The sequence below is a fragment of the Zalophus californianus genome, chromosome 9 (assembly GCF_009762305.2).
Source record: "Zalophus californianus isolate mZalCal1 chromosome 9, mZalCal1.pri.v2, whole genome shotgun sequence".
NCBI lineage: Eukaryota > Metazoa > Chordata > Mammalia > Carnivora > Otariidae > Zalophus > Zalophus californianus.
Window position 1 is genome coordinate 65,743,574 of NC_045603.1, and position 27,592 is coordinate 65,771,165.

At 55.7% G+C, this 27,592-nt stretch overlaps 1 protein-coding gene across 4 annotated transcripts in view; it reads left to right on the forward strand.

Annotated features, from left to right (window-relative positions):
* The first annotated feature begins 16,897 nt into the window (after positions 1 to 16,897).
* HDAC7 (histone deacetylase 7) overlaps positions 16,898 to 27,592 on the forward strand; it is a 35,727-nt gene continuing 25,032 nt past the window's right edge. The window contains exon 1 of one of the 4 annotated variants that reach the window (XM_027592833.2): positions 16,898 to 17,014. In XM_027592833.2, coding sequence (XP_027448634.1) covers positions 16,996 to 17,014 — 19 coding nt within the window. In that variant the 5' untranslated portion in view covers positions 16,898 to 16,995. Of the gene's footprint in view, positions 17,015 to 17,669; positions 17,692 to 26,809; positions 27,139 to 27,592 lie in introns of those variants that run through there. The other 3 variants (XM_027592835.2, XM_027592832.2, XM_027592834.2) reach the window with 3 other exon arrangements.

Genomic DNA, 27,592 nt, shown 5'->3' on the forward strand with positions numbered 1-27,592 from the left:
CCCCAAGACGGAGCTCTTATGCCTCTGGACACCTTCCATGCTGGCTCCAGCTTCCCTCTGAGGTCCAGCCTGGTTGTGCAGTCCTTTAGTGCGTGCAAGCACAAGCACTGAGCTCAGCGCGGGAAATACAGAGGTGAATAAGACAGTCACTGCCCCCAAGAAAGGTGCAGTCCAAGAGGAGAAGACAGCCCTACAAACAGAGCATCCCCCAGCAGCGCAAGCAGAAGTCACCAAGTAGATGGTCAAGTAGATCACTCGATGCCATAAACGGTTGGGTCATCATCCTGGCCCTGTGGGAACTCGGGCAATTTACTTACCATTTTTGAGCCTCAGAATTTTCACCTATAGATTAGCAACAAAATGGTGCCTCCTTCTGGGTTTGTTGTTGTGATATAATCTGTCTAAAAAACCAACCCCACTACCTGGATGTAGCCATGACTTAGAAATGCTGGGCAGCATCATTAGGCTTCAGAGTGGAGGGATGGTCAAGTAAGTTTTCGTTAGGAGTTGACATTGCTCCCATCCTCTGACCACTCATCCTTGCTGAGCCCTCTGGACTCACTCCAGAGGGTCTCCTTGGCCCCTCGTCCAGACCTCAGCCTCAGGACCCGAGGGCTCCTACTCCCCAAAGAGCTGTTAGAGCCGGGGAAAGGCATCATTGTGGCATCTGGCCACCAGAGGGCAGGTGTGCAACTTAGTAAACCCCAAGCAGCCCCTACCTAAACAGCCCTGCTGGGGAGGGCGGTGAGGGAGTGATGGGAAGCTAGGCACAAAAATCAGAAACACATGGAACTCCAGATAATACTGTCCCCAACTTCTTCCACTGATGCTCTTTCTCTGCCAGTGTCTACTAGACACTTGCCCCTTTGGCTAGGTACATAGCCCACCACGATCCCGCCTGGCTGCCTCTCACGTGGCACTGTCCACACGCTGAAACTCCAGCCGCTTGCGGCTCTCTCTGACTGTTTGCCTGCGCCCTGGGGGCCTGCCTCCACACCAGTGGCTCTCAGTGCTTTGGTCTTAGGACCCCTCACTCTATTGAAAATAAGGACCCCAAAGAGCTTTTATGCATGTGGGATTATATCTATCCATATTGGCCATGTTGGAAATTTAAATTGAAACATTTTTAAAGTATTTATTAAATTTTTAAAGATTTTATTTATTTATTTGTCAGAGAGAGAGAGAGAGAGGCAGGCAGAGGGTGAAGCAGGCACCCCACGGAGGAGGGAGCCCGATGCGGGGCTCGATCCCAGGACCCTGGAATCATGACCTGAGCTGAAGGCAGATGCTTAATGACTGAGCCACCCAGGCGTCCCTAAGTTTTTTTTAAAAATTTTAGAAAAGTAACAATAATGAATGTAAGTTAACGTAAATAACACGTTTTTTATTAAAAATAAACTTTTTCTGGGTGCACCTGGGTGGCTCAGTCGGTGAAGCGTCTACCTCTTGGTTTCAGCTCAGGTCTTGATCTGAGCCCCTTGTGGAGCTCCGTGCTCAGCAGGGAGTCTACCCGAGATTCTCTCCCCCCTACCTCTCCCCCCATTCACCTGTGTGCTCTCTCTCTCTCTCTCTCTCAAATAAATAAATCTTTAAAAATAAATTTAAAAAATAACCTTTTTCCAAAGCAAGACAATTTAGTGACAAGAAGGCGCTGTTTTACAGTTTCGCAAATCTCTTTAACGTCTGGCTCAATCGAAGCCAGCTTGGAGACTCATATCTGGCTCTGTATTGTCTGTTAGGATATCACACATCATGGAACCTCTGGAAAACTCCTCTGTACACAGTGGAAGAACAAGAGTAAAAAGGTAAACCATGCCTTAGTTTTATAACGAAAGTAGTTTTGATCTTGCGCTGCCCCTACATGGGGCTCAGAGGCTCACGGGGACCCCTAGACTACACTCCGAGACCTATGTTTGTCTATGCAGTTGTTTCCTGGGCCTGCCATGCCCTCCGCTCATCCTCAATACCCCGAATACTCCTGCCATTGCCAGCTCAGGTTTCCCATGTCTTTCACAAAATCTTCCTGGAACTTCACCAAGCTGTACCCCGCCCCCCCCCCCGCGCCCGCGCGCCCTCTCTTGGGTAGAAGTGTGTGCTCACCCTATTGTAGAATGAAGCACCCATTGTGGTGTGTTGTAAGTTTCTGTTTTGCCTTTGGTGCTCCTTACCAGACTGGAATAAACGAGCGATTCCACAAAGGCTGGAATAAATGGACGAATGAATGAGTACAGGGCAATGTGTTACCCACTTCTGTGGGCCTCCAAAAGATCTGGTCTTCACCATAGATGTCAAGTGAAAAAAAAAATCTGCTTGGGTCCCTGCTAGAAAATGAAATGCAAACGGACTTATGCAAATTTAAACACCTTCCCTTGAACTTTGGAAACTGAGAAGTTAAGTCACTGTGGCTTCAGAACCCATATGCTCACTAACTACCTCTCCCTAAAGCATCTGCCACATCTCCCTCATTCCGCATGTAGGTGGACAGTTTGTTTTTGGACCAAAATGCCGAACTTAGCATTTATCCCGATTCCTATTTATCTGACTTGATTTATCCCACACCTTAGCCTGCTCGAATCCTTTGAATCCTCATTTTGTCATTCAATATTCTGACCATCTCCCCTGGTCATATATCTCCCAAAACTTAGGTCTGCAGACCATGAGCAGAGTTCACTGAGACTGAGGCAAAGGCTCTGCCCTCCTGCGGTTGACGTTAGCACACTGACCAGAAACACTTCGGTTGTTCCCGGGCAGCAAGGGGATGGGGTGGGCAATGAGACATTATGTCTCAGGGGAAAGGAGTGGATGGAGAGACCCAGGCATCCACAGGAATCTGGGGAACTTGTCAATGCTTCCACAGCTCCGCCCTCCCCGGGACCCAACAGTCTTGCCCAAGTCTGAACAGACTCTTATAGAATTAGACCAGATCCGAGCCCTGGATCAGGAGATCCAGGGATATCTGATACAGAGAATGCAGGCAGAGATGGATCGAGTATCACATCCCAGCTGGATTGTTCTGCAAACCCTGTCTCAGCTGGACTCAGGGGAGAAAGGCATAGTCTCTGAGGAGAGGAAGGCTGTAGACAGTAGACAGTGGGCAGAACTCTCCCTAGGCGTCCCTACCCCGATGGAGAGTGGAGAAGTCACACATAGCCCAGGCCAGCCCTTATTTAGCTTCACGAGGCCGCCCCACTGTCCTTTGCACTCGTGTGCAGAACCCTACAGGGCTTCTAGAAAGGCCTGGGCCTCTCTGACCCAACCCCATCTAAATAAAAATCCTGCCTGTGAACACCTGTGGCAGCAGGCGTGAGGCTAGGGCCAGGAGAAGGCTGGGGTCCTAACTGTCTGTGCCTGGCTCCTCTTTTTCCATTTGCCTACCAGGGTGGGCCGGGGAGATCAAGCAGCCCATCAGAAAAGGATTGGCAACCCGGGTCAGCCCAGCCTGGGTGCAGAGGACTGGGAGCTCCAGGTTCAGAGTGCCAGGGAAACAAACCCCTTCCTAGGGTCCTCTCTGTTTCCTCCAGCCGCCCCCAACCCCACCCCCAGCTCCTGGGATTTAAAGTTCTTTCCGTCTCCCAGCCTGGAGCCCCAGGGGAGCGGCCCAGGGGGGACAGTGGATCAGCCAGTTGTGTTTGAGTGGGGATGGGGAGAAATGATAAAGGGGATGGGAGAGAAGCCAGCCCCGCTTCCTCTCTGATAGGACCCCACCCCAGGGGCTCCCTGCCTTTTGCTGTGTTTATGGGGAGGCCTTGAGGTGGGGGAGGAGTGGAGAGGAGGAAAGGGAACACTGTCAGGGGCCTTTGGAGAGGACCTGGGCTTGGTTGTTGGTTCATTCTTTGAGCAAAGGCTTACCCAGTTCCTTCTCCCCTGGACCAGCACAGTCTAGGCTAAGAGGGTGGCATGGACGGAGGGAGCTCAGGGCCTCTCCCAGCCCCTCTCCCGCCATTCCTGGCCTGGGGGGAAGCCAGGCTAGCGAGGAAGAACATGGACTTCAAAAGTAGGTTCTTCCTACTCAGGGGGAATGATCTGAGGTCTCTGGGCCCGGGTTTCCTCACCTGTGAACGGTGACGCCCATGAATAGGTGTTGTGAAGACGGAGTGACAGCACACACAGCATTCAGAGGAGTGCCTGGCACTGAGCAGGTGTTTGATAATTGATTACTATAGTTCTCGTCACCATCTGGGGATCCTCTCCTCTAAGCAGATACCCTCTTCCTTGTAAGGAGCGCCCTCCCCTCAACATGCACACATGGCCAGGGCAGGGTTGGAGGAGGTGGACGTTGGGACTGGCAGGTGGACAGCTCTTGCGGAGGACCAGGCTGGCACCCCAAGGGCGCTCACAGCCCGGCTCAGTCCCGCAGCTCTGCCTCTGCCTGTGGCCAGGGCAGCTTCCATCCGTGCCCCCCAGGGCAGGAGGAGCTGGGGGTGGAGAGCCGGTTGACCATGCCTGGCCTGAGGGCACTCTGTTCCGGACCAGGGCTCTGCTCCACCCCATTATCTCCTCCTGCAAAGCCTCCTCCACCCATCAACCCCCAACCGAGATTATAGACCCTCAACTGTCTCCAACTGCTCTGATTCAGGGATAAGGCTGGACCCTTGTCCCTGCTGCCGCACACACCCCCTGGCCAGCCCCCACCTCTGTCCCATGGTGGGGGGAGGCTGCCTGTTCTCTGGGTCCTGGGGAGCTGGGAGGCAGGTGTCCCCAGTGGGGAGAGATCTAAAGTCTCCCTTCGTCTTCCTCTTGATTCAGTGCTGCTCGGTCTTTCTTGTCCCTGCCTCTGTGTCTCCAGGCTGCTCTGGCAGAGTTTCTGCCTCCGGCTGCTCTTCCCCCACCCCCGGAGCACACCTGGCTCCTCACATCAGATAACCCAACCACAGCAGCTCCCCTCACCCTGACTTGGCTTCCAGTAGCCCCCTCCTCACCCCTTGCCCTCTTCCTCCCCTGCCTCCCCCACCTCATAACTCCCTGACTCACCTAGATTCTGGGGTAGGGGGTGGGGTGGGGGAGCTACAAAGCTGTAAGGCCCTACTGGGTAATGAAGGTGTGAGAAGACAGCTCTTTCTATCCCCCAACACATTCTCGCTCTCTCGCGCGCGCTCTCTCTCTCTCTCTCTCTGTCACACACACACACACACACACACACACACACACACACACACACACACACACACACACACACACACACGGTGGAAACTCTATACCCCTGTGCCCTGTAGGAAACAGAGTGAGGTATGAGGAAAATCCAGCCTGAGGAAGTGAGGGGGTGGTGGTTGGGGCGGGGGGCTGCCTCTGGGGCTGGGGGCTCCACAGCTTCTAGGCCAAGAGAAACTTCTTCCCTTTTCCAGGGCTTCCTGTGGGTGAGCGGTCACCTCCAGTCCTAATGCCACGGGCCTTCCCAGCAGAGCCTCCCTCGGGCCAGGTTCTGGGCTGGGGAAGCGGACGGATCCCATCTGGGCCATTCGCAGCCCCTGCCTTCTGCTCCCCACCCAAGGCCAGGGAGGGCAGAGCTGGGGTGCGGGTGCTGCAGAGGAAGAGGCGCTGAGGGTGGGGGGTACGGCCAGAGCTGGGAAGACCCAGTGGGAAGAGAGCAGTGGCACACAGGGGCAGTGGGCCAGGGGACCGGTAGGTGCCTGGGGGCTGGGGATGGAGGTTTTAATGCCTCTTGACAACAAGTGAATCATAGGCAAATTATGTGGAAATGATGGCATAAATAAAGATGTGTTATTTCAAGGCCCCAGTGTGTCAATGTAGGAAGAGAGCTGGGGGGTGGGGGCAGGAGGCTGGCCAGGCCGGATGGTGCCCGTAGGTGGGGCCCAGGTGGAGTTCCTGTGGGGGGCTGCGGAGGTGATGGCCCACTCCCATCTCCTGTCACCTTCAGGGAGACATGAAACAGTAGGTGGCAACCACATCCCACCAGCTCCTCCCCCAGGGCAGAGCAGTCTTCACAGCCCCCATGTCCCTGGTGATCCCTCCCTGGGGCCACTGCTACCCACACGCACCGCTCCCTTTCCCCAGCGCCTGCTCTGGACTTGCCTGGGTCCTGTCCTCTGGGGTCTGTCCCTCCGTGCCCAGGACTAGGTCTTGCCCCCATCGGTGACACAAGAGCCAGGAGCTTGGAACCCAGACAGGGAATCTGCGCTTTTCCCACCAGGAGAGGGCTGAGCCAATGCCCCAGCGACAGCACTCGGCGTATGCGCAGAGCCCCATAAATAAACCAGGTGATGAATGAATTCATGACCTCCAGAAGGTGGTCAGGGCCCTCCTTATAGCCCAACCTAGGCTTCTGATGGGCCTTCATCCCCACTCTCCTTCACAATGTTGACAATCTTTAAATGACTAGAAAAACATGTACACTCATACCATCCTACCTAATCAGTACCTACTGCATATTTCCTCTCGATCTTTTCCTCTGTGCCCATGTTGGGTTTTTTGTTTTTTTTTTTTTACAGTTGCCATCACAGTGCATACACAAATCGATACTCTCCTGTGATGCTATATTGCATTCATAAACATCTTTATAACAGCTTCATAATTTTCTATTAAGTGGAAATATAATTTGCTTCACAATTTTCCAGTTGTAGGTGTTCAGATTGTTTTTAACTTTCCATATTCTAAATAGTGCAGGGGTGAACGTCATTATGCACATATTCCACTCCCCCTCCTGAATTCTGGCTGTAGAAATCTAGTTTAGGGTACATTGGGTGGCGTGACTGAGCAAAGGGTGAGACCATTTTATAGCTCTTATTATCTATTGCCAAATTGATTGCAAACATGTAAATTTCGCCGCTCTCTCACTGATGTTGGAAGACAGCGTCTACCTTCCTCTTATTTTAATTGGCATCACTTTGATGGCGATCAAGCTAAACATTCCCCTACCTCACCTACTAGCTGTGTCTCCTCTTTCCCTGAAGAGTCTTTTGCGCTTTGAACTTCAGTCTACCCCTGTTTTCTTGTTCATCGTAGTTTGTGTGAGCTCCTTCCATCAGAATGGTTTTAAGGCATCATCATTCGCAATCGAGGGCAAATCTCCCCTTTTCCCCCTTCTCTCCCACTTTGGATTCTGACATGGCACCTGCTCTTGCTTCATTTAAATCTCTGCCTCCTTCACTGGCTGCCACACCTCTGCCCACCCAGAATCTTTGTTCTCCCACGTTCCTATAGTTAGCCATCTTTCAGTTTCCCTTCCCGTCTTTTCCCTGCTCTTGTGATCTCATCCACTCCTACCTACAACTCCAGTTCTCACTGGTGACCCCAGATCTTTATTTTGCCTTTCCTCCTTGGATGGCAACTGTCCACTCAATATCTAAACTCCACACATCCGCTGCTTGACTCTGTATTTCCCTCCAGATTCACTTCTCCTCCCACACTGCCTAATTTTGCAGCCTGAATCCCTTTGGGTTTGGGTTTGTGTTTGGAAGGGGAAAGAGAATGGTTGCGGCTGACACATTTGAAGAGGAAATAGGTTTCCTCCAACCTTCAGCTTAGAGCAAGAGGTCGAGGAAGAGGAGGAGAAGGCCCATTGCCTAGGAAGATGCTGCTCTGTGACTCAGTTTCCCTGCTTGCCTATAGGTTAAGACTGGCTCCAGGTCTAGATGTAGACGCTTGAAAATCAAAGTGGGTGGCCTCCCTCCTAGAGCCAATTAACCCTTCATACGGACCTCACCTGCCCCCTCCTCTACTTCTGGAGCCTCTTCCCCAGCAAGGGGCTGAAGAAGCAGCTCAGCTACGAGCCGTGTAGACCTGTGCTGTTCGCTACAGTGGCCGCTCGCCCTGGAGATGTGGTCATCCAGGACCGCAACGTGCTGCAAGTGTGGCATATACACCGCTTTTCAAGACTGAGTGTGAAAAAAAGGATGTAAAACATCACATTAACAATTTCTCTGTTCCAATTACACGCTGAAATGATACTATTTTACATATATTAGGTTAAATACACTATTAAAATTCACTTCATCTATTTACTTTTACTTTGTTGCTGGTGAGGGTGGTGGAAAATTTAAAGTTGCACATGTGGCTCACATTCGGTTTCTGCTGGATGATGCTGGTCTAGACTTTTCCAGCAGGCTAAGCACGGGGCTCCAGGTTGAGAGGCAATGAGGGGTCGTGGCGGATACTGCCATAGACCCCACTGGAGATGTGGACCAGCCAAAGCTCCAAACAGATGTCATCAACCAATCAGACACCGAAGGACAGGCTCTCGATGGCCAGTCTCTCTCAGGCAAAGCAAAGCAAAGCAAAGCAAAGCAAAGCAAAGCAAAACAAAGCAAAGCAAAGCAAAGCAAAGCAACATTTCTGGGATGACTTCTTTAATCCTGGACTTCATGAGGTCCTCTGACCTAGGGCTTGGCTCTCCAGGGTGTGTCCCTGTGGGATGCCCTGTTACTCCAGGAAAACAGTTACCCAGAGCCACACCAGCTTTCGGATCTCCTCACCCCAACGGTTCACGGGGAAGTTCTCCATCATATTCCACTGGGGCCAGGCCCTGGGGCCCTCCGGCAGCCCAGAGGCATCTTTGCTCCAGTCTAGAGCCGTCTTTCCCACCCACTTGGGCTTAGGCTCAGCCCACCTGTGGTCTGGAAAGGGATGAGGGAGGAAGGTGGGCTTGACATAACACCAGCCTCTAGATACACTGCCTGCCTCGCATACATATTTTAAGCTCCATTTCTAATGCCTGTTCTTCCTGTCGTCCCACTGATAGGGGAACAGGAGGGGGTCTGGAGTGGCAGCCCCAGCCCACTGGGCTGCCCTTGTCTGTCTCCGTCACCCTCACCTGTACCCCAGCTGAGCCATAGGAGGGCACTGGGAGCCTGGGCTGCAGCCTGCGTGGGTCTGCCCTTCCTCCCCTCTCCTACATGGCTCCACCTCTCCCAGGTCCTGGCCGGGATCCGAAGGCCCCAGGCAAGTGGGGGAAGGGAGCCACTCCTACTTTCCCAGCAGCTGCTGCTGCCTCTTCCTGTTTTGCTAAAACTCTGGCTCTGGACCCAAAGGGGTGGGGGAAGTCGCCGGCCGCTCCCGCCCCCCAAAGGTCAACCTCATCCCCCTGGTCTTCTTAGCTAGTTATTTATAGCCCCCTAGGCCCTGGCTGAGGAGCTGGATCTCTCCTCCCTCAAATGTCAGCAGCTGTGAACATTGCCCCAGGGATGCAGCCAGATGTGCCGATCACTCCAGATGCGTGGTGCCAGGATTTGAGAGAGGCAGCAGGGCCTTTTCTGCGGTCTGTTTGGCTGTTCTCTGCAGCCCAGCCCATCCAGATGTCCCTCAACTGAGTCAAGTCGGAGCCCACACCTGTACCTCGGGAGGGTCAGGACAGCTTCCCCAGAGTTCCCCATTCCCACAGCCCTGCCAAGCTACTCTGTGCGCCCCAGAACCGTCAGCTGCTCGAGACTATCTGGATTTCTTTGCATAAATTAGGACAGTATTTATTTTGAGACTGAGTCTGTAGGGGAAAACTGTGGCTTAGAGGGGCAGAGGGGATGGGACACTGTCTTCTATTACTAATGTCCGCATCGGGCTCTGCCCCGAACAGAGCGCAGAGTGGGCAGGCTCTGCACGAAGCGCTTCACTCTCCATGCAGACGGTCCTCACAGGACCCTAAGGAGGCAGGCACGTCGCACCCCTGTTTGAGGATGAGGAAATGAGCTTCCCAGAGGTCAAGTAGCATGCTGAAGGTCACACAGAGGGTAAGCAACAAACTCCAGCCCAAGCCGACTGACTCCAAACTCTTGCCTTGAACCACAATACGACACACCCTCTCTTTAGCTGTTCCTTTACAGGTTTTTAAATGTTTCCTTGGAAAGTTCAGTGTAGAGAAGCGTGGAGCCCAGAGTCCGGGGCCGCCCAAGGGGAGAGGGGCGTCTTCTCTGCCTCCCGTGCCCTCTTACCCCTAGCCGCTCTGGCAGAGCTGGAGTAAGGGATGCGACGGGGGCGGAGACTTCTAGAATCACTGTTTCAGGCACAGTAGGCAGCAGGTCAGAGCAAGACCACTGCCCTAGCCTACCAAGACCCCGTGGCCCATCAGGTCCCTTCAAACACGGAACTTCTGCGACTCTGAACCCAGTGTGTCCTCGACGGCATGGGTGTTGAACACGCAAAGGGGCTCTTGTTCTCTGGCCATACCTTGCTCTCCAGGAGATGATGAATTCCTCAGGGATGGGGATTGTGGCTTCTTCGGCCTCTGTGCCCAAGAACCTGGCACAGAGTAGAGGTGCAATAAATCCAAAATTACGCCGGATGAAAAAGAGGGTAGTGGTGGTCATCTGTGAGCGGGGTACTTCAAGGTCCTAGCAAGGACACCCCGTTCACATCCTGGGGAGCCAGCCTCACCCCATTCACCACCCCCTCTCCGCTCCTCACTTCTTTCTTGCCTCCACTCCCCTGACCTACAGAGACATCATCTAAACCCACCCTGAAAGACACCTCTGGGGAAGATTGGTACAAGCCCCTAGGCCAGGACCTCCTCAAGGTCTTTCTGGAGATTCTGGGGCCAGAGGTAAGTGCTTCCAAAAAGGAATCGTTAAGACCTGTAACCAGGTCAGACCCTGCCCTCCAGCCAATTCAGCCACTGGGGCTACAGAGGGTCCTCCTGGGGGCATGTAGCATGGCTGAAGCCCCCAGCCCACCAGAGGGTGGACCGCAGCGTCCCTGCAGGGGCCCACTGGAGCCAGTAATGTTGAGCTGGCTGCAGAAAGGCATTTTGCAACTCAGACGGATTTCTTCTTGCTCATGATTAGAGTATGGCCCAGTGGCTGCCTCCCTGACCATAATCTCTGCTGGCACAGGCATCTCCAGGGCTGGGCGGTGTAGGCTGTTAGAAGGAGGGCTGATCTAGAAGCTGGGACACCTGAGTTCTCTGCCTGCTCCCCGCCACTGATTAACCATGCCATCTCTGGCAAGTTATTTGCCCCTTGGGCCCCCAGGTTCCTTATCTGTAAAAGGAGTGGTTTGGATTGGATCAGAGCATCCTAAACCCGAGATTACTGTGTATCCCCCCCACTCCCCGCCCCAGAGAGTCTGACTGAGTCTGTGAGAGGGCCCAGAAATCTGTTTTTCACAGATCTTTCTAAGTGATTTTGATATAATGTCAGGTTTGGGGGATCCTACAGATGAGATAATCTTATAAATCTACTTGCAGCTCTTAAAGAGCCAAGATTCTGGTAAACAGAACAATGGTATCAAGATGTTTCAGTGCTGTGGGGTTTATCAGAGGGCAGGTGGGGGGTAGTTTACCTCCCCAGTCCTCCTAGTCATCATCATTACTATTATGGTGATTTTTGCCTCTGGTGTTATTGTTATGCAGGAACGTGCCAGGGCCCCCATCTGTTTGTTCCCATCCCTAATGGAAGCTCTGGCTCCAAGGTCCCTGGCTTACCTCAAGGTTGGGAGTGGGCTGGGAGAGAAGGGAAGGGTGGATGGGGCCTCTTGGCAAGGGAACCTTTCTTCCCTTCTCTCCTGGGTGGAGTTTGGCTGGTCGGGCTCTGGCACCGACCTCTGGGGCTTAGCAAGTGTCTTCCCACCCATATCCCTTCCCCGACTTTCTGTCTCAGCTGCCGCAGCCCGGCGACTGCCCCCTCTCCTCCTCCTGTCGGGACTTCCTCTCCAGATTCCCTGAGTCCTTACCAACCTCACTCCTGAGCCTCGCTAATCTGTTTGCCACCCCCTCTGCTTCCTTGCCTCGCCTTGCACATGCCATTCTCCCCACCTGGAATGTCACCCCCCTCACCCCACACTGATTCACATTTCTGGGCTCCTCCAAAACCCAGCTCAAAACTCCCTACTTCATTCGGCCCGGATCGGCTCAGTTCATTCCCTGTTTGCTGTCTACTCACTGACGCTTGGAATAACAGGATCAGAAAAACTGCTTTAGACTCAGAAAACTAAGTCGACATGGCCTAAACCAGCTCCCTCATTCGATAGACGAGAAAACTGAAGCCCCAGAGAGGTTGTGCCATGGTCAAGGTCACACAGTAGTGAGATGTTCAAAAGAGTTGGCTTCTTCGCAAGAGGCTTTCAAGTATTTTATGTTTTTGTTTCCTCAACACACTGTGATCAATAGGAGGGCAGAGGCTGTGTTTTTGCTTTTGTCTTTAACGTCCTTTATCTTCACTGTGGTATGTGCGCACGCGTGTGCGTGCTCTGTGTATCCAGGGGCTATCAGGACGAGGATTCTAAAACTCACAGTGGTACAGATGTTTGACTATGTACTTCACGTGACCTCAGATCAGCCCTGTGAAGAGGGAGCCCAGACACTGCTATTTTACAGAGCAGAAAACTGAGACTTAGAAAGGTGTGGCCTGGGAAGTTAATGGCCGAACGAGGTCTAGAACTCCAGCCCGCTGCCTCCCAGCCCAGAGCCCTGATTCCCCACAACGTCTTTCTTCTAGCTCTCTCCTGATGGTCCGGGCTGGGGCCCTGGACTAGTCGACGGGGTGACCTCTGCCATCTTTTGCATTCATTCTGCTTTCTTCATCTTGGGCTGAAGGAGACCCCGTCTTTGGCTTCCTGCCCCCCTCCCCATCCTGTCCCACCGCTTTCTCCTTGTGCCCCCCCCCCCATGTCATTGCTGGTACATAGACACATACACATATACGTAGAACTGCAGGTGTCTAGGGCAACAGACCACAGGGGAAACCACATCACCTTTGTTGACACTGGAGGGAGGCAGGGGCACGGGGTGAGGGACTTGCTTCGTCCCCTCCCCCTGCCTTAGTCCCCACAGTCATCTGGCCTACCAACCTGAGCCACCTGGACTTGTAGCCATGCCCCGGCCTCTTCTGGACTTAGCCATCCAACTCTGGCCCAGGAGGATGTATCCCCTCTTCCCTTACATCTTGAAATCCAAAGCGGGGGTCTGGCTGGCTGCCCCTCCCCAGTCCTAACTGGAATACTTACATAACTCCTCTAATCCTGCCTTGCGATGCCAAGAGAAAGGTGGGAACCAGGGATGAGAGCACATGGTTGGGGCCAGTTAGGAGGTACACTTGGCATCTAGAACATCACACGTAGATCAGCTGAGACCTCAAGCAGCCAGGTTTACACGAGGGCAGCAGCTTCTCCATCGTTCTGACCTGCCACAAGATACTGCAAAGGCTCGGAATCAGACATTCGGGATTAAGTCACTTACTGGCTTTGTGGATTTAGGCAAATCATTTTGTCTTTCTGAGCTTAAGTTTGCTCCCTAAAACAATGGGGATAATAATGAGATATAAGTGAAGGCGCCTTGGGCAGCACATGATACAGAGGAGACGCTCAATAAATCCAAATTATCTTCCCTCCTTCCTTCCTGCCTTCCACGTGTTATATCTGGTCCCACGAGACCCTTTATTTGGAGGTGGAGACCTACCTCCCCTATCAATCTGCAAATCCCGAGCCCTGTGAATTGGCATTTGATCCCAGGTTCAGAAACTGCAGTGCAAGGCCCAACCCAACCCAATGAAAATGGCTGTCCTCCGAGATCTCACGGAGGCCTTAGGGAATGAGCGCTTTCTGATTGGCTTTGTGGGGAGTGTGTGGGAAGTGTGGGTTAGGGAGGGATTTTGGCGTCGGCTACCGAATCTAAAAGGCAGGGACAGGAGCCCTGAGTGTCGACCGGTTGACTTTCTGGAGCTTTGAATCCTGGCACAGGGTGGGCACTCAATAATATTTGTTGAATGAGTGAATGGCCCCATCACTTACTAGTTGGGTAACTTTGATCAGATTTCTTAACCTTCGTGGGTCATACTTTAATTGTGAGCATAAGCATAACAAGAATTATTAAGAATAAATGACCTAATGTTTGCCAAGGGGATAGCATAGGGCTGCTACATGGTATATAGTCGGTGAAAAGTAGCCAGGTAAGGGAAGGAGAGGAGAAAGAGAAGGTCAGGTAGGCCCAGAAGCCCAAAGAGAAGCAGAAGGAGTGTGCCCTGGGGCTTGGGACTGGCCAGAGACTCCAGCAAGACTTGAGGGAGTCAAGGCAGGTCCTGCGGGGCTAATGTCTTCTGCAACGTGCTTGGCTGAGTAGCCTGGGAGAGAGGCCTGACTCCAGAGCCTTGCAGAGAAACTTCCCATGGTAGCCAGGATAGAGGAGAGACAGGCAGCCTGCACTTTCCTGCCTCATGTCTCTCAGGGTTCCTGGAGGCTCTTTGACATATCCCAACAAGGGGCACGGGACTTAGAAACTGGCTTAAGACCCTGCCTCGGGTGGGAGGGTGGCGGTGCTGGAGTGAGAAGTTCAGCTGTCCAGGGAAGGAGGGACACTATCCAGCTTCCCGGGTGCAGGTCTCACATGTTGTCTTTCTGTCTATACTTTGGGGACAGGGAGTCCTGGTGTGTGTACAAAGTGCTGGATACTTGGGGGACAGACAGAGGCAGGCGGAGATACCCCTTTTTGCTCCAATCTCTTAGAACTCAGTGATTAGGTCAAAAAGAAAAAGAAGGCTCAGAAACAAATACATGAATGATGCACATGGCAGAAATGAGCCAACAAGTGCCTGATTTCAGTCCAGAAATAACTATAGGAGTCCTGGGGTGTATTGGGGGGGGCAGACATTGCAGGGTTAAAAGAGAGAGACAATGTGAGGGAGGGGAGAGGCTAGGAGCCTGACGTAGCCAAGCAATTTTTCTGGAAGCCATGGGCACAGAGGAGGGATCTGGAAGGAGAGTCATCTGGTTTGGAGGTGAGAGCTGGGAAGAATGCACCTGAGGTAGAAGAACATGCGTCTTGCAGAGTCGTCATGGGAAAAATGGGTGTCCAGGTTGGGGGGGGGATGTCCTTGAAGGCCATGAACATCTGTCTCACTTCAGCAAATAACTCATAGAGAACTTCAGCTCTGTGCAAGCTACTTAGCAAGACACTACAAGAAATGCACCCATGACTAAAGGGCTCGAGGGATGTCCGCTCTTGAACATTCTTGGCAAGGAGAGTTGAGACACGTCGACTAGGTGGATGAAGGTCAAGACTGACAAAGTGCTGGGGTGGGGTCCTTTAAGGGAGGGAGAGAATCCCTCTGGCTATGGGAATCCTGGAGAGGCTGCTGGAGAAGGTGGTTCTAGACCCCAAGGATTGGAAAGATTTCAACAGGAGCAGCAAGGGACTGGAAGGGCATCACATGTGGAGGAAACATGATGAGCCAAAGAAAGGGAGTAGGAAGGCACGGGGGCATGTTGGGGAGCAGACAGCAGCCCAGTTTAGCTGAAATAATCCAAGAAATAACAGCAACTAATATTGAGCACTGCGTACCAGGAGCCACTGGGCAGAATAGCGAGAAAAAAAAAAGGGAGACGGCGGGGGGGGGGGGGGGGGCGGGGGATGTTTGCGAAGTGTGCTGCCATGTTGTAGAAGGGCTTGGATGCCAGGCAAGGAGCTTGTGAGGGTAAGTTAACAAGAGCAGAGGGGTTGGATCTGCCTGCTACGTGGGCCCTGGGACAAGGAAAGGAACTATGGTAGGAAGGCAGCTTCTAAAAATCCCAGGTAGTAACAAGTGGTGAGGCCCGAGCTGTGCTTGTGGGAACAAGGGTCTGTGGTCAGAAGCTGGACCTTGCCATGGCTAAGCCCTCCTAGGCCATTGTGGACTCTTGCTTCCCATGTGGCTCTGCCTCAGTTTCTCCTTCTGTAGAATCGTGAGGCTCTTGGGGTTCCTAGGATAGAGGGAGGGAGGATGGGTAGGAAGTCAGAGGGAAGCTGCATCCTGCCTTCCAGAGGTGATGCCTCCCACCACAGGAGAGTCTAGTGTTTCGGGTTGTGGACCTCTCCCCTTCCCAGAGCCAGCCGCTGTGTCTCCCACCCAGCAGACTGCCAGAGGCCACAGGGCTGATAGGCTAGGCAGGGAAGCACAATGGGGAGGTCCTCAGCCCCTGACCCCTGAGTCTGACCTTCTGGTCCTGTTAAGGGGGGTAGGGGGCGCAGAGAGAACTGCTGGGCAGAGCTGGCCCAGAGCTGAGTTTATTAGCTGAGGGAGGGCTGGAGGCGGCTGCATTCCGACTCACAGACTGGAACATTTCTGTGATCCGCTGTAATGCACTGGGAGACACTGGGCACATTGCTGAAGTTTGACTCATAGGGACCGGGAGGGGGAAAGAAGGGGGGAGGGTTGTGGGGGGGAGAGGAATGGGAGGAAGAGAGGAAGAGGAGAGGAGGGAAGGAAATCCCTTGAGAAATTTCTTTAAAAAAAGAAAACTTTCAAAATCAGCACCACCCCCACCCCCTTTTTCTTTTAATAGGAACAGGCTGGACCCTTCTGTTCCCCTCAGCAGGCGTGGGGGGGGGGCAGGGGGGAGGGCTGGGCAGTGATTCAAATCAGATCCTGGAACTTTCCTCAGGCAAGTCGTGTTGGTGAGGGGTATGCGGGGGGGGGGGGGGCGCGGCGGGGGTGTCCGTCTGGGATTCCTTGCCCGGGACTTGGGACTCCACGAGTGTCTCACGTCCCTATGTGCGGCTGTTGGCCGGTGGGCTGTACGTGCACGCCCTTGCCAGCGCGGGGGTCCCTCCCAGAAGTGTGTCTGTGTGAACGATTCTGCCCCTGTGTAAACAGGGCTGTGCGCTCGTGTACGCTGTGTGTGCAAGGCTGCGTGCGCTCAGGTATCGGGGTTTCCGGGAATTGTGCGCCGGTCGGCGCGCCGCGCCTCGGGCTGGGCGGCAGCGCGGCGGCCGCGCGCGGGTCGGGGCCGCGTCCCGCGTTCCGGGCTCGGCGCTGCCTCCCGGGCCGCGCGGGGTGTCCGCTGGCCGCCCGTGCGCCGCGCCGGGCAGTGTCTGCCGCGGTGGTGTGTCCCCGGGCCGCGAGCGCCTGCCCCCTCCCTCCCCTCCCCCTTGGCCCGCTCTCAGACTCAGATAAAGCATTTCCTTCCATTGTCATCCTACCCGGCCGGCCGGGCTGCCAGGGCCCTCCCCCTCCCGGCCCCCTCCCTTCCTCTCGCCGTCTCTCAGTCGCTCTGCAGCCGCCGGCGACTGGGGGGATGTGAGGCCGGCGCCCCAGCCCCCCCGCCCCGCCATGAGCCCCCCGCTCTGAGGGCCCCGGCCCCTGGATGCACAGCCCCGGCGCTGGTGAGTACTGGGCTGCCGCCCCCCGCCCCGCCCGCCCCGCCCCGCGCGCGGCACCCAGCGCCGCCCGCCCGGGCTCGGGCTCGGCTCCGGCTCCGGCTCGGGCTCCGCGCGGCCCGCGGGCCCGGCCTGGAGGGCGCCCCCCGACCGCGCCCGCCCCGCCCGGCTCCGCAGGGGGTGCGGGGGGTCTCTGGCAGGGCCCCCGGTCGGGGCCGGTTCCGGGGCCGGAGGGCTCGGGCCTCCCGCGGGGCGCCCACATCCGCCCGCCCCGGGGCAGCGACAGGCCCGAGGGAGGGAGTTGGAGGCCCCGGGCCGCTGGCGCGCAGGCCGGGGCGTCCCATCACCCCCAAGCCCGGGGAGGACCGACCGGCGGACCCGGGAGGGAGGGACGGCCGCCGCGGGGCCCGGGAGGGGGCGGTGCTCCGGGGCGGAAGGTTTGGAAGCGCGAGGGCAAAGGGCAGGACCCGCTGAGTTGGGGCCGGCCTCTTGGCGCTGGACATCAGCGCCCCCATCCCGCGGGTCCCGGGAGGGCCGAACTCCGACCCCTCGGCATGGGGGGGGGGCGGGAAGTGATCCCCTGGAGGGAGGCTCCCGGACCGTGAGGTTTCTCTGAGGACCGTCCCCCGCCCTCGCTCACCCATCAGGACGAAGAGACACCTGTGCCCAAGTGAACTGCTGAGGTGCGGGCAGCGGCGCGGGAGGGTGGGGACCGCAAGACTGTGTACTGAGGGGTGGGGGACGGGATGTGCGCCCCCCAGGCCTCGGGTCTGTTGGTGCTGGGAAACGTGAGCAGGGGGCGAATCCGGCAGCTGGGCCGGGCTCTGATGCCCTGAGTTCCTAGGCCTGTACAGGGCTAGGAGAGAGCCCTCTGGAACTTGCAGGCCACCCAGTTCCCCCAGCCCCATTTCCTTCTCTCTGGCTACCCATTCGGATCTGACCTCTCCAGCCACCGCTGCTACCCTCCTACCCACCCCACCCCCACCACAGTCCTGGCCATTCCCTTGTCTCTGCTGGCTGTCCTGCATACCGAGGCCTCCTGCAGCATCTGGACACTGGCTGTCTTGCTGCTGCCCATCCCTCCCCACACCCAGAGTCAACATCTGCTTGAGGCCCAGCTCTGCCTGCCAGTTTTTAGGTTGAGAATGAGACATTGGCCCTTAACATCTGGACTCATCAGCCTGTTTCCGAGACTTGCAGCAGGACCCATGGGGACCTTCCTCAAGACCACTGCCCAGCCACTGGGCTGAAGGAAAGGAGACTGTGACTTAGTTCCCTACCCCCTAAAGGGGTATTTTGGCAGCCCATATCTCCCCAACAAGGACCCCATAGGCCAGGTCCCTAAAGTGGTTTGGCTGCCACACACACTTCTCACTCCTCACCCCAGCCCTCTTACACTTCCCAGGCTCCTTTTCTGGCTTCTGCAAACCACTCTCAGCTCCTCATTGCTTATCAGCTCATCCTCCTTACTCTCTGCTCTGTGTTCCCTCTATCCACCTCAGTTTGTAAGTGATTTTCTTCTTCTTCTGTAGTCACTTTAGAGGGAAACTAAGGTACAAAGCAGTCACTGTGTTGTACCCGGTGAACCTAGACTGGAACCGGCTCTGGACGACATACCAGGCCTCCTTCCCTGCCTTTAGTCCCCTGATGTTCCTCCACCCAGGAGGGACAGGCTCAGAGCTGCCTCTTGGTGTTACATGTAGAATGGCCCTGGGGCAGTGTTCTCCTGAGGCCTCTGTGTTCTTTGCTTCGGCCCCTGGGTGGGTGTTTCTCTGGCCACTTGGTCTTAAGCTGGGATCCTGAAGCTGGCAAGGTTGCATTTGGGTCTTGCATTGACCTTCCCAAGAATCTAAACTGGTCACTCTGCTTTGACACTGAAGCTCAGTTTCCCCCTCAATAAAATGGGGACAACATTTCAGGTGCACTTCCCAGAGCACAGAGGAAGAGAGGTTGACTCGAAAGAAATGGACCGGCGTCCACTATAGGGGCTATCATGCTGCCCCCAACTTCCTTCAGGGATGCTGGACAGACCCCAGCTTTCGTCCGTGATGGCTTCTGGGAATGAGCGTTTGGAACTCTTTCTTTCTCCATTCTCTCCCCAATCCTCATTTAAAACACTTGGGAGTGATGAACGCATGTGTGATGGGGTTGGGGACCCTCCTATAGTTGTAGGCATCTTGGCCCAAGGACCTGGAAGGCAGAAGCTGGTGTAACCCCAGCCTCCTGTTGTCTTTCTCCGGGCCTTTCATTAAGAGCTAGTAATTTTGAAGTTGCGGGGGCCCGAAAGAAGATGAGCTAAGGCAAGGTTCAGGGTCACCCAGCCAGGGAATGGTAGGCTGAGTGGGGCCAGAACCAGACCCTCTAACTCTGCTGGTGCCCATTCCCCTGGCCTTCCCCTCCTCTGGCGTGGCTGAGGTCCTGCCCATGCCCACCTTTCACACGTTGGCTCTGGCCTGTCCTTAGTCAGACTTAAGACTGGCCGGGAGGTATTGCTAGAAGCAGGGGCCAGAGTAAGGCCTGGGAGCTGGGGGGAAGGGCATCTGTCCAGGACTATGCATTTGTGTGTGTTGGATTTGTTCACTAGATGGGGCACTTCCTCTGGGGCAGGAAGCTTTGATTTCCTGTGGTGGGGGCGTTGGTAGGATTAGGAGTGGGGGGCTCAGCTCTGGGCCATCCCTGATGTTGTTTAGAACCACAGAGGGGCACTTTCTGTCTAAGGCTGCTTCCCCCAAGCCAGGGGAGGCAGGAGGAAGAGCACTGGTGAGGAGGCCCAAGCTGAGGCCAGAGAAGGAGGCCACGAGGGCAACGAGATGGTGTGTGTGTGGGGGGGGGGGTAGTGGTGGGCAACACAGCAGGAAGCCTGGTCAGCAGGTGACCCTGCCGGCTATTGTGTTTCCCTGTGCTATTTCCCCCCTGTTTCTGTGGTAACCTTCCCCGGGGGACCCTGGCCTTCGGGCCGCAGGAAGGTGCCCCCAGACAGCCCTTTCCTTAGAAGCCTAAGTATTAGGAGGAGTCCTTAGATCGGGCCACCTCCCTAGCCCTTTTGGCTCCTGAGGACCAGGGCCTGGGAATCCAGGCAAGTGGTTTGAGCGAGTACTGATGGGGGTGGTACCTGGGTGTAGGCCCTCTTGAATCTCCTGGGTGGGGGGTGGGGGGCGGGCAGGGGAAGAGGAGGGTCTGCTGGACTTTGGGGAGGACTCTATCTCCCCTCATTCCATCTCTCCACTGTCGTCCTCCAGCAGCCCGCCCTCTACCAGGGGAAGGTGGACAGCCTGCTGCCTGGCGCACGGGGGCTGGGTGGGGGTGGCGGAGGCGGGAGGGATGTTTTCATCAGCAGAGCATAGCACCTTTGGTCCTGGACCAGTTCCCAGAGGCAAAATACATTCAGGGGAGCGTCTGTTTAGTGGGGGTCACCATGTGATGAGTGTGTGTGCACCCTGGGTTTGTGGCGGGGGTCTGTTTGTGTGCCCCCTGGGCTCGGTATGTACATGTGGTGTTTCCGTGGCAGTTTTTGACCCGTGTGGTGGCTCTGTGTTGGGTGTTTGGAGAGTATGCACACGTGTGCTACAGATGTACGACACCCGTATCGTTGTGTACCTTTGCAGTTTATTGCTCTGTGTGGGATATATGGACATGTTTTGGGAGAACGTATACCTGTGTAAGAGTGGCTTTTTTTTTTTTTTAATTTTTTATTTATTTGACAGAGAGAGACACAGCGAGAGAGGGAACACAAGCAGGGGGAGTGGGAGAGGGAGAAGCAGGCTTCCCGCTGAGCAGGGAGCCTGATGCGGGGCTGGATCCCAGGACCCTGGGATCATGACCGGAGCCGAAGGCAGCCGCTTAACGACTGAGCCACCCAGGCGCCCCAAGAGTGGCTTTTTAATAGAAGTCCAGATGTTTGCTGAAAAGCACTGTCTTCCAGTGCCAGTTCCTGCACCATTTGCTTCACCTCGGAGGGTGTTAAAAATAAAGATCCTTGGGCCCCATTCCAGACCAACTCAGAATCTGCAGGGTTGGGGCCTAGGAATCTGGATTATAATACATGCTTCAGGTGATTCTGGTGCAAAGCCGTGTTTGAGGACCACTGATCGGGGCCAGTCTTTTCGTTTTTTTTCTTTTGAGAAGACTGAGACCCATAAAGGTGTGTGGTTTGTCCAAGGACACAGGGCTATGAAGAGGAAGATCTAGGAAAACTCAACCCTTTCAAGACCAGTCCTGGACCTACCCAAGCACCGTCTCTGTGTGCATGTGTACACGTGTCCACACTGGGCCAGATGGGGCTGGTGTATACACTAACTGGGCCTTGACCTTTCCCCCCGGGGTGCCAGGCTTCCTGACCTTGCTCTTCCTGTTACATCCTTGCTTTCTCCCCCCTGAGGAAATCCTGGAACTGTTGAGCATCTACTGTAAAGGTGATGTTGGCAGCCGGGAGGCCCCATTTACTGAGCCGGTCGGCCCCATTTACTGAGCCGGTCATTCAGCTAGTCATCCATTCATTGGAGGCTTACTGGCCCTGCCGTGTGCCAGGCACCAGGCACAGATACGCAGTGAACCCATAGGCAGAGCTTCTGACCTCAGGGAACTTCCACTTTAGTGGAGGAGACAGAAACAAGTAGGCAAGTAAAGAAATGAGTGTATATATCTAGTTACACACTGTGATAAGCCCTAAGGAGGAAATGAACTGGGTGCAGCAATAGAGAATAGCAAGGTCGGACTTCCTTCGATAGGGTGGCCAGGGGAGGCCTGCTTGAGAAAGTGACATTGCTGCCTTCTCTCACCTCCCCAGACCAGAAGTGGGCCCTCAGCGCTTCTGAGCATGCTTGGGAACTGCCTGGCTCCCGGTGGGGGCCCTGGGCTGAGTGCTGGCTGAGGACTGGAGCCTCTTTCCTGGCATGGCAGGTAGCAGGGTCTCTGCTCCCCAAGCAGGCCCCCTGAGGTTGGCTGAGGGGGAGAGGAGAAAGGGGAGCTGGACAGGGCTGAAACTGAGGCTGCTCCGTTGCTCTGAGGAGCGGCAACCTTTTCCCTGTGCCAGGCTGAGTCCGGGCCTGACGCAGGCATGGTGTGGGGAAGGCAGCAGCCTCTCCCCAGCAGCTCTCAAGCACCACCCCATTCCTGCCGCTCCAGCCTCACCTTCCTCCCGCCTCATCCCCTTCCTCCTCATCTCCCCACCTGGGAACTCCTGTGCCAAGTCCCTCCTCTCTGGGTCCAGCCTGGCTGCCTCGGTAGCCACGGGGGATTTATTTGCCTGGCTCAGGAACCACTGTGGACAGGGTCAAGACTTAGAGAGGACCTGGCCCTGGAAGAGAGGACAGACCAGAGAGAGGCTCTGGGGCAGGAGCCGGAGAAGACCTGGCAAAGGAGAGAGCCGAGGCCGGCCGATCCGGGGTCCCAGCAGGAGAGAAGGCGTGAAGGAGTCCTTTGGCTGGGTGCCCCAGAGCCTCTCCTGGGCCCTTGGAGTCTGCTTCCCAAACTGGGTGAGCCTCGCAGCCCAGGGGGCAGACGTCAGCTAGTCCCCCTGCAGTCCTACCCCTTCTGCCTCTCAGGAGGCTAACTTTCACATCGGGCAAGGAGCCCTCAGACCCTCTCACCTCCAACCTCTTCTGCAGTGGGGGAGAGGGGGGTGTGTTCCCTGGGGGACATAGAGCTGAGGCTGCGGGGAGCTGCAGCCCTTTCCTTAGAGACCGAAGCATCAGGGGAGCCCCCCCAAGTACGAGAAGAGCCCTCTTCTGCCCCCTCCCCCTACTGCCTCGGCTGGCATTCTACCCGGGGCCTCCTTTAGGCTGCTCAGTGCCCAAGCCCCCTGGACTCCACTTCCAAGCTTAATCCCAGCCCCTCCATAACCCCTGCAGTAGGATGGGGAGGGGACTTTTAGTAAGGAGGGCACAGGGCTAATCTCACCATCCCTACCCCGCCTCCTTCCCACTTCCTATTTTCCCCCATGTTGCCTGCAGGGATTGGAAACCCTGGTGGTCAGAGACCTTGGGCCTGCAGGGAGAGCCTCGGCCCTGGGAAGAGCGAGGACTACCCCATTCCCGCTCAGGAGTACAGCCCAGCTCCCTGCAGAGCCCGTTCCAAGGAGCCCAGCGCTGGCTCCTGCTGTCACTCCCAGCCCAGGAAGTCTCATTCCTGCCTCCTCTCCAGCTCCCAGGAAGGCTGGGAAAGGCGGGGCCGGCTGGGAGCCGCAGGTTCGGAAAGAGTCCGGGGTGGGGGAATTCGGCAACTGGGCTGTAACCGTCCTGTTTTGTTTGCCCCACAAAGCTGCCCGGGCATCCGCTGCGCCGCCGGGGCGTTCAGGTTGGAGAACTGCTCTCAGAATGACAGGCTGGTGGCACCCGGTTGGGGCAGGGGGTGGGGGTGGGGTGCAGGGGGGAGCCCCCAGCGAGGGGGAGCTGGAGGGTTAAAAATAGCAGCAGCCGGGTTTCGGTTAGCAAATGTGGAGGCGGGGAGCTGGAGGCGGGGCAGGAGGCGGGCAATGTTTGCCCGCCGCGCAGGGCTGTGTTTCCCCTGGGTCCCAGGAGTGAGTCACGGTGGAGACGCTGAGGAGGTGCCGGCCCTGCACCCCCACCCCCACCGGGGCGAGGGGCTGAGAGCAGCCTCGTCGCTGTGGTTCTAGAGGATGTGCATCCCCCTTCCAGGCCTTGAGGGCCGTCTCGAGAGTTGGGCCACCGGGATTGTAGGATGGGCGGGGGGGGGGGGGGGGGGGGTGAGAAGAAACGTACCCTTCTGAGGCCAGACACCTGGCTTGGATTCCGGGTGGCCCTGTGTGAAGCCGCGGAAGGGCCCTGAGTCTTGGTTTCCCAGTCTTTCAAGTGGGAATTTTCTCAGATGCGGAGGCAAACACGGGGTGGACTCTAAAGCACCCTACAGATGTTAATTATCACCTTTGGACCCTCCTGTGCCCCTTGCAAAGCCTGGCATCAGAGCCTTCCAGTAAGGACACAGAGGGAGGGATGGGATGGCCTTGGCAGAGTCCCTGTTTCTCTTCCAGACAGCTAAGTGTAACCTCGGGCACGTGGCTCTCGGTGCCTCAGTTTCTCCATGTCTGTAACCCAAAGAGAACAACAGTTTCAGCCCCATGGAGCTGCTATAAAGATGAAAGTAAATAATGTCAGCGCCAAGCCTGGCATGAAGCCGGTGCACACAGAATATTCATGATTATCGATGTTATTGTTCATATTTTTGAAGGTCAGGGATAGGGACCGTTGAAGACATGAAGAACAGAAACTGGGCCCAGCCCCAGTTCACAGACAAAACCAGGCCAAATTCACTGTTCCAGATTCCTCCACCCATAAGGGCCTGGGATAGCAGGAGTCTGCAGCCAGAAGTCACAGGGTGGACCCCTTCTTCTCTCTTGTAGTCTGCTGCCCCCGGGCTCCCCCAGCGAGGCAGGCTGCCAGCCGACCTCAGGGCCTCCCAGCCAGCTGGCACTGGGGAAGGGTCTGGGATGGGGCCGCCCTGATGGGCCTCATGTGGGGTACCTTACCAGTATCTGCTGGGGTGACCTTTATTTTAGCCCCTCCCTGGCAGCTCTTAAGAGGAGCATAAGGCAGAGGAGGGCTGGGAAGGTCAGTGATGTCAGCAGTGAGTATTCCCAGCACTGTGGCCCTGGAAGAGGCAGGAGGCATTTCTTTCAGGAAATGACCATTATTCAGCCTACAGGCATTCATTAAGTCAGTCCTGATGTGGTGCCCAGCCCTGTGCTAGGCCCTCTGTGTGATTGAGGAGAGGCAGGGGTTGCGAGGTTGTAAATAACGCAGAACCTCAGAGGCTGTCAGCATCCAAGAATACGGTGCATGGAGTCCACGAAAGCCTGCTGTCTTAGTTCTCGTGGGAACCAGAAGCTGAACCTTGACTTCGCGGCCCATTGTGACATCTTTATCCGTGGGGTGTGTGTGTGTGTGTGTGTGTGTGTGTGTGTGTGTGTGTGTGTACATATACATATGTATTCTGTTTTATTATTACAGAGGCAGTTCTTGTGCATTGTAGATGATCAGACAGCACAGACAAGCAAAAATTCAAAAATTGAGAAGCATTCCACTCCCAGCGGTCAGAGGCCACTGCCACAATACCTCTTCGCATCTCCCTGTTTCCCAACATGCCTTTCTAGGTCATAGTTTTTACGAAAATGAGATTACACTGCACATGCTGGTTTTTCAGTGCTTGCCACCTTCCACAACAGTAAATTTTAATCTCATCGAATTCCCACTTGGTCAGAGATCGTCCGTCCCAGCTGGTTTGTCCAAATCAGTACCCGGGACCATGCGTCTGTTTACTGAGTTCCCTGAAGGCTGTGCGAACACGCTGGCTGCGTTTGTGGTCCGGAAAAACCCTGGCCCACCAAATCCCAAGGGCAGCCGCAGAACCCTGGCCGCAGAAGGGAATCCTGTCACCGGGAGAATCTGCCTAGCAGACCTCTGCCATCTTCCAAAAATAATAGGCAAAAGGAGGGGGATCTCTGGGTACTTACTGTCATTAATATTAATGTGGCACCCATGAGTGCCAGCATTCATAGCTTATTGCTATTAATGGCCTCCTGTATCTGTAATGGCCTCCTCTATCTGTGATGCCCCCAGGCCTGGGAGCAGGCCCTGGTCTCCACAGTGGCCTCTGCCTTCCCCTGCCCCAGCTCCAAGGGCACTGATGGTCTTTGGCTGTGTTCTTGGTCCCCAGGAGTCTGCCCTCAAGGAGGGTGCTCTCTTCTGCACTGGGGGTGCCTCCGTCTCTTCCACCTGCCCAAGATCTGCCTGTGTGTCTGAGTCCTGGGGGGAGAGAAGGAGGTGGGGGGGGAGAGGGAGGGAGTGCGAGCTTCTCTTCCCAAGGGAATTCACTCCCAAGTATCTGCTCCATGGGTGACTTGCTCTGGTTATGCAACCTGCATTTTCTCCAGTGCTTGACAGTTTCCAGAATGCCTGCACACAGCATCTGATCCTCCCTGGCAGCCCTGGGAGGGTTGCTTGTTTGCTTATATCCTGCTGGAGCCTGCTTACAGGAAACAATGAAATAGTAACATGTATGTTTAAAAAACAGGGAAAACAGAAGATGAAAAAGGAAGTGAAGATGGGTTTGGGAGTGCCTCCTGGAGACAAAAGGCCTGTGAAGGACACAGGCGGAGATGACTATCTCTGCTGTTATTTTTGTAGCCGTGGATGTTTTCTGGGTGGAATACTAGCGCGCTGTGGGAACACACCGCCCTTGGGGGGCACACCCAGGCCTTCAGATGCTGAGATTCACTGTGTCCTCTGGCCCCTCGGTGACCTCACCTCACCACCTGGGGAGGTGGGTGGACCTGGGTGCCAGGGTCACGATTGTGAGCTTAGGTCCTGGGGCCCCAGGAGCCCACTTACGAGCTATGTGGCCTCTGCAAGCTTCTTAAAAACCCCACACCTCAGTTTCTCCCTTTGTATAAGGAGGATGCTTGGAGCATCTACCAGACGGTTTTTGCGAGGACGAGGACCAAGTGAGATAGTGCGAGTAAGATGCTTAGCACGGTAACAGGCACACAGTGGGCATTTGGTACAGAGTTGTGGATTGTCACTAATCTCATTCGTTAATAATTATAAGTTACTAATTATTAATAGTACTAATCTGATGGCTTGAACTTCTCCCTGGCAAGTCTCTGGAGTGGGCTGAGTGGCCTCCCGGTGGTACAGGTGGGAGGAGCCAGGGAAGGCACATCTTGTGGCTCATGCGGTTGGCAGAGGGTGGGGGGCGAGCGGGATTGGGGGACGTGGGAGGCAGGACCTGGCTAAGGGGGGCCCAGAAGCCGAGGGAACAAGGAGCAGTGCGAGGGAAGGGATATGAGACCTTGGAGGGGAGAAGGAGCGGCTCGGAGAGGCAGCCCCGGGGCGGGGACTGTGCTTCCTGTTGGGGCAAGCGCTGGCCCTTGAGAAAGACTGTCTGGGGCTGGCTGCTAAGAGGGAGCAGCTGGTCTAAGTGGGGCAGCAGGGGCTGGGGGAGGGGAGAGACAAAGGCAGAAGCTGACGGAACCTCCACTCCTCTCCCCACATTACAGATGGGGCCCCCATCTTGACTGCTCAGGATGTTTTGCTTACGATAGGAAAGATGGTGGTTAGATACCATGGTGAACTTCCTATCTCAGGGATTGGAGCTCCTGGAGCAGGGGAGTGAGGGTAAGTGGGCTCTTAGCCTTTGAGGGCTTTCAGGACCTGAGAAACCCTGGGGCAGTCTGACCAGGGGGCTGGGAGTTGGGGGGAAACGTGCCGGCTCAGGAATTCCCTAGCGCTCAGGGCCGGCCTGGCTGTCCGGAGAGGGTGGTGGGTGACAGGAAGTGGATGCAGGCTCTCTGAGGCCAGCCACCCTGAGCAAGAGGCTCTCTGCCTGCCCCTTTGCACCTCTACCGAGGACAGGCAGGGAAGACGGAGTGGTGGTCTGGGAGGCCCCCGGAGGTGGGCAGGGCTTGGACGAGCCCCTGTTTCTCTTTGCCAGAGGATGGCGAGGCTCCGCCGAGAGTGCCAGTCCCAGGCACCGACAGCTGCACACGACTCGGGATGGCTTGGTTCCCTGGGCCTCAGCGTCCAGCGGGTCCCTGGCTGGGAGGAGAGGCCACGGGCGCCCGGGGGGGGG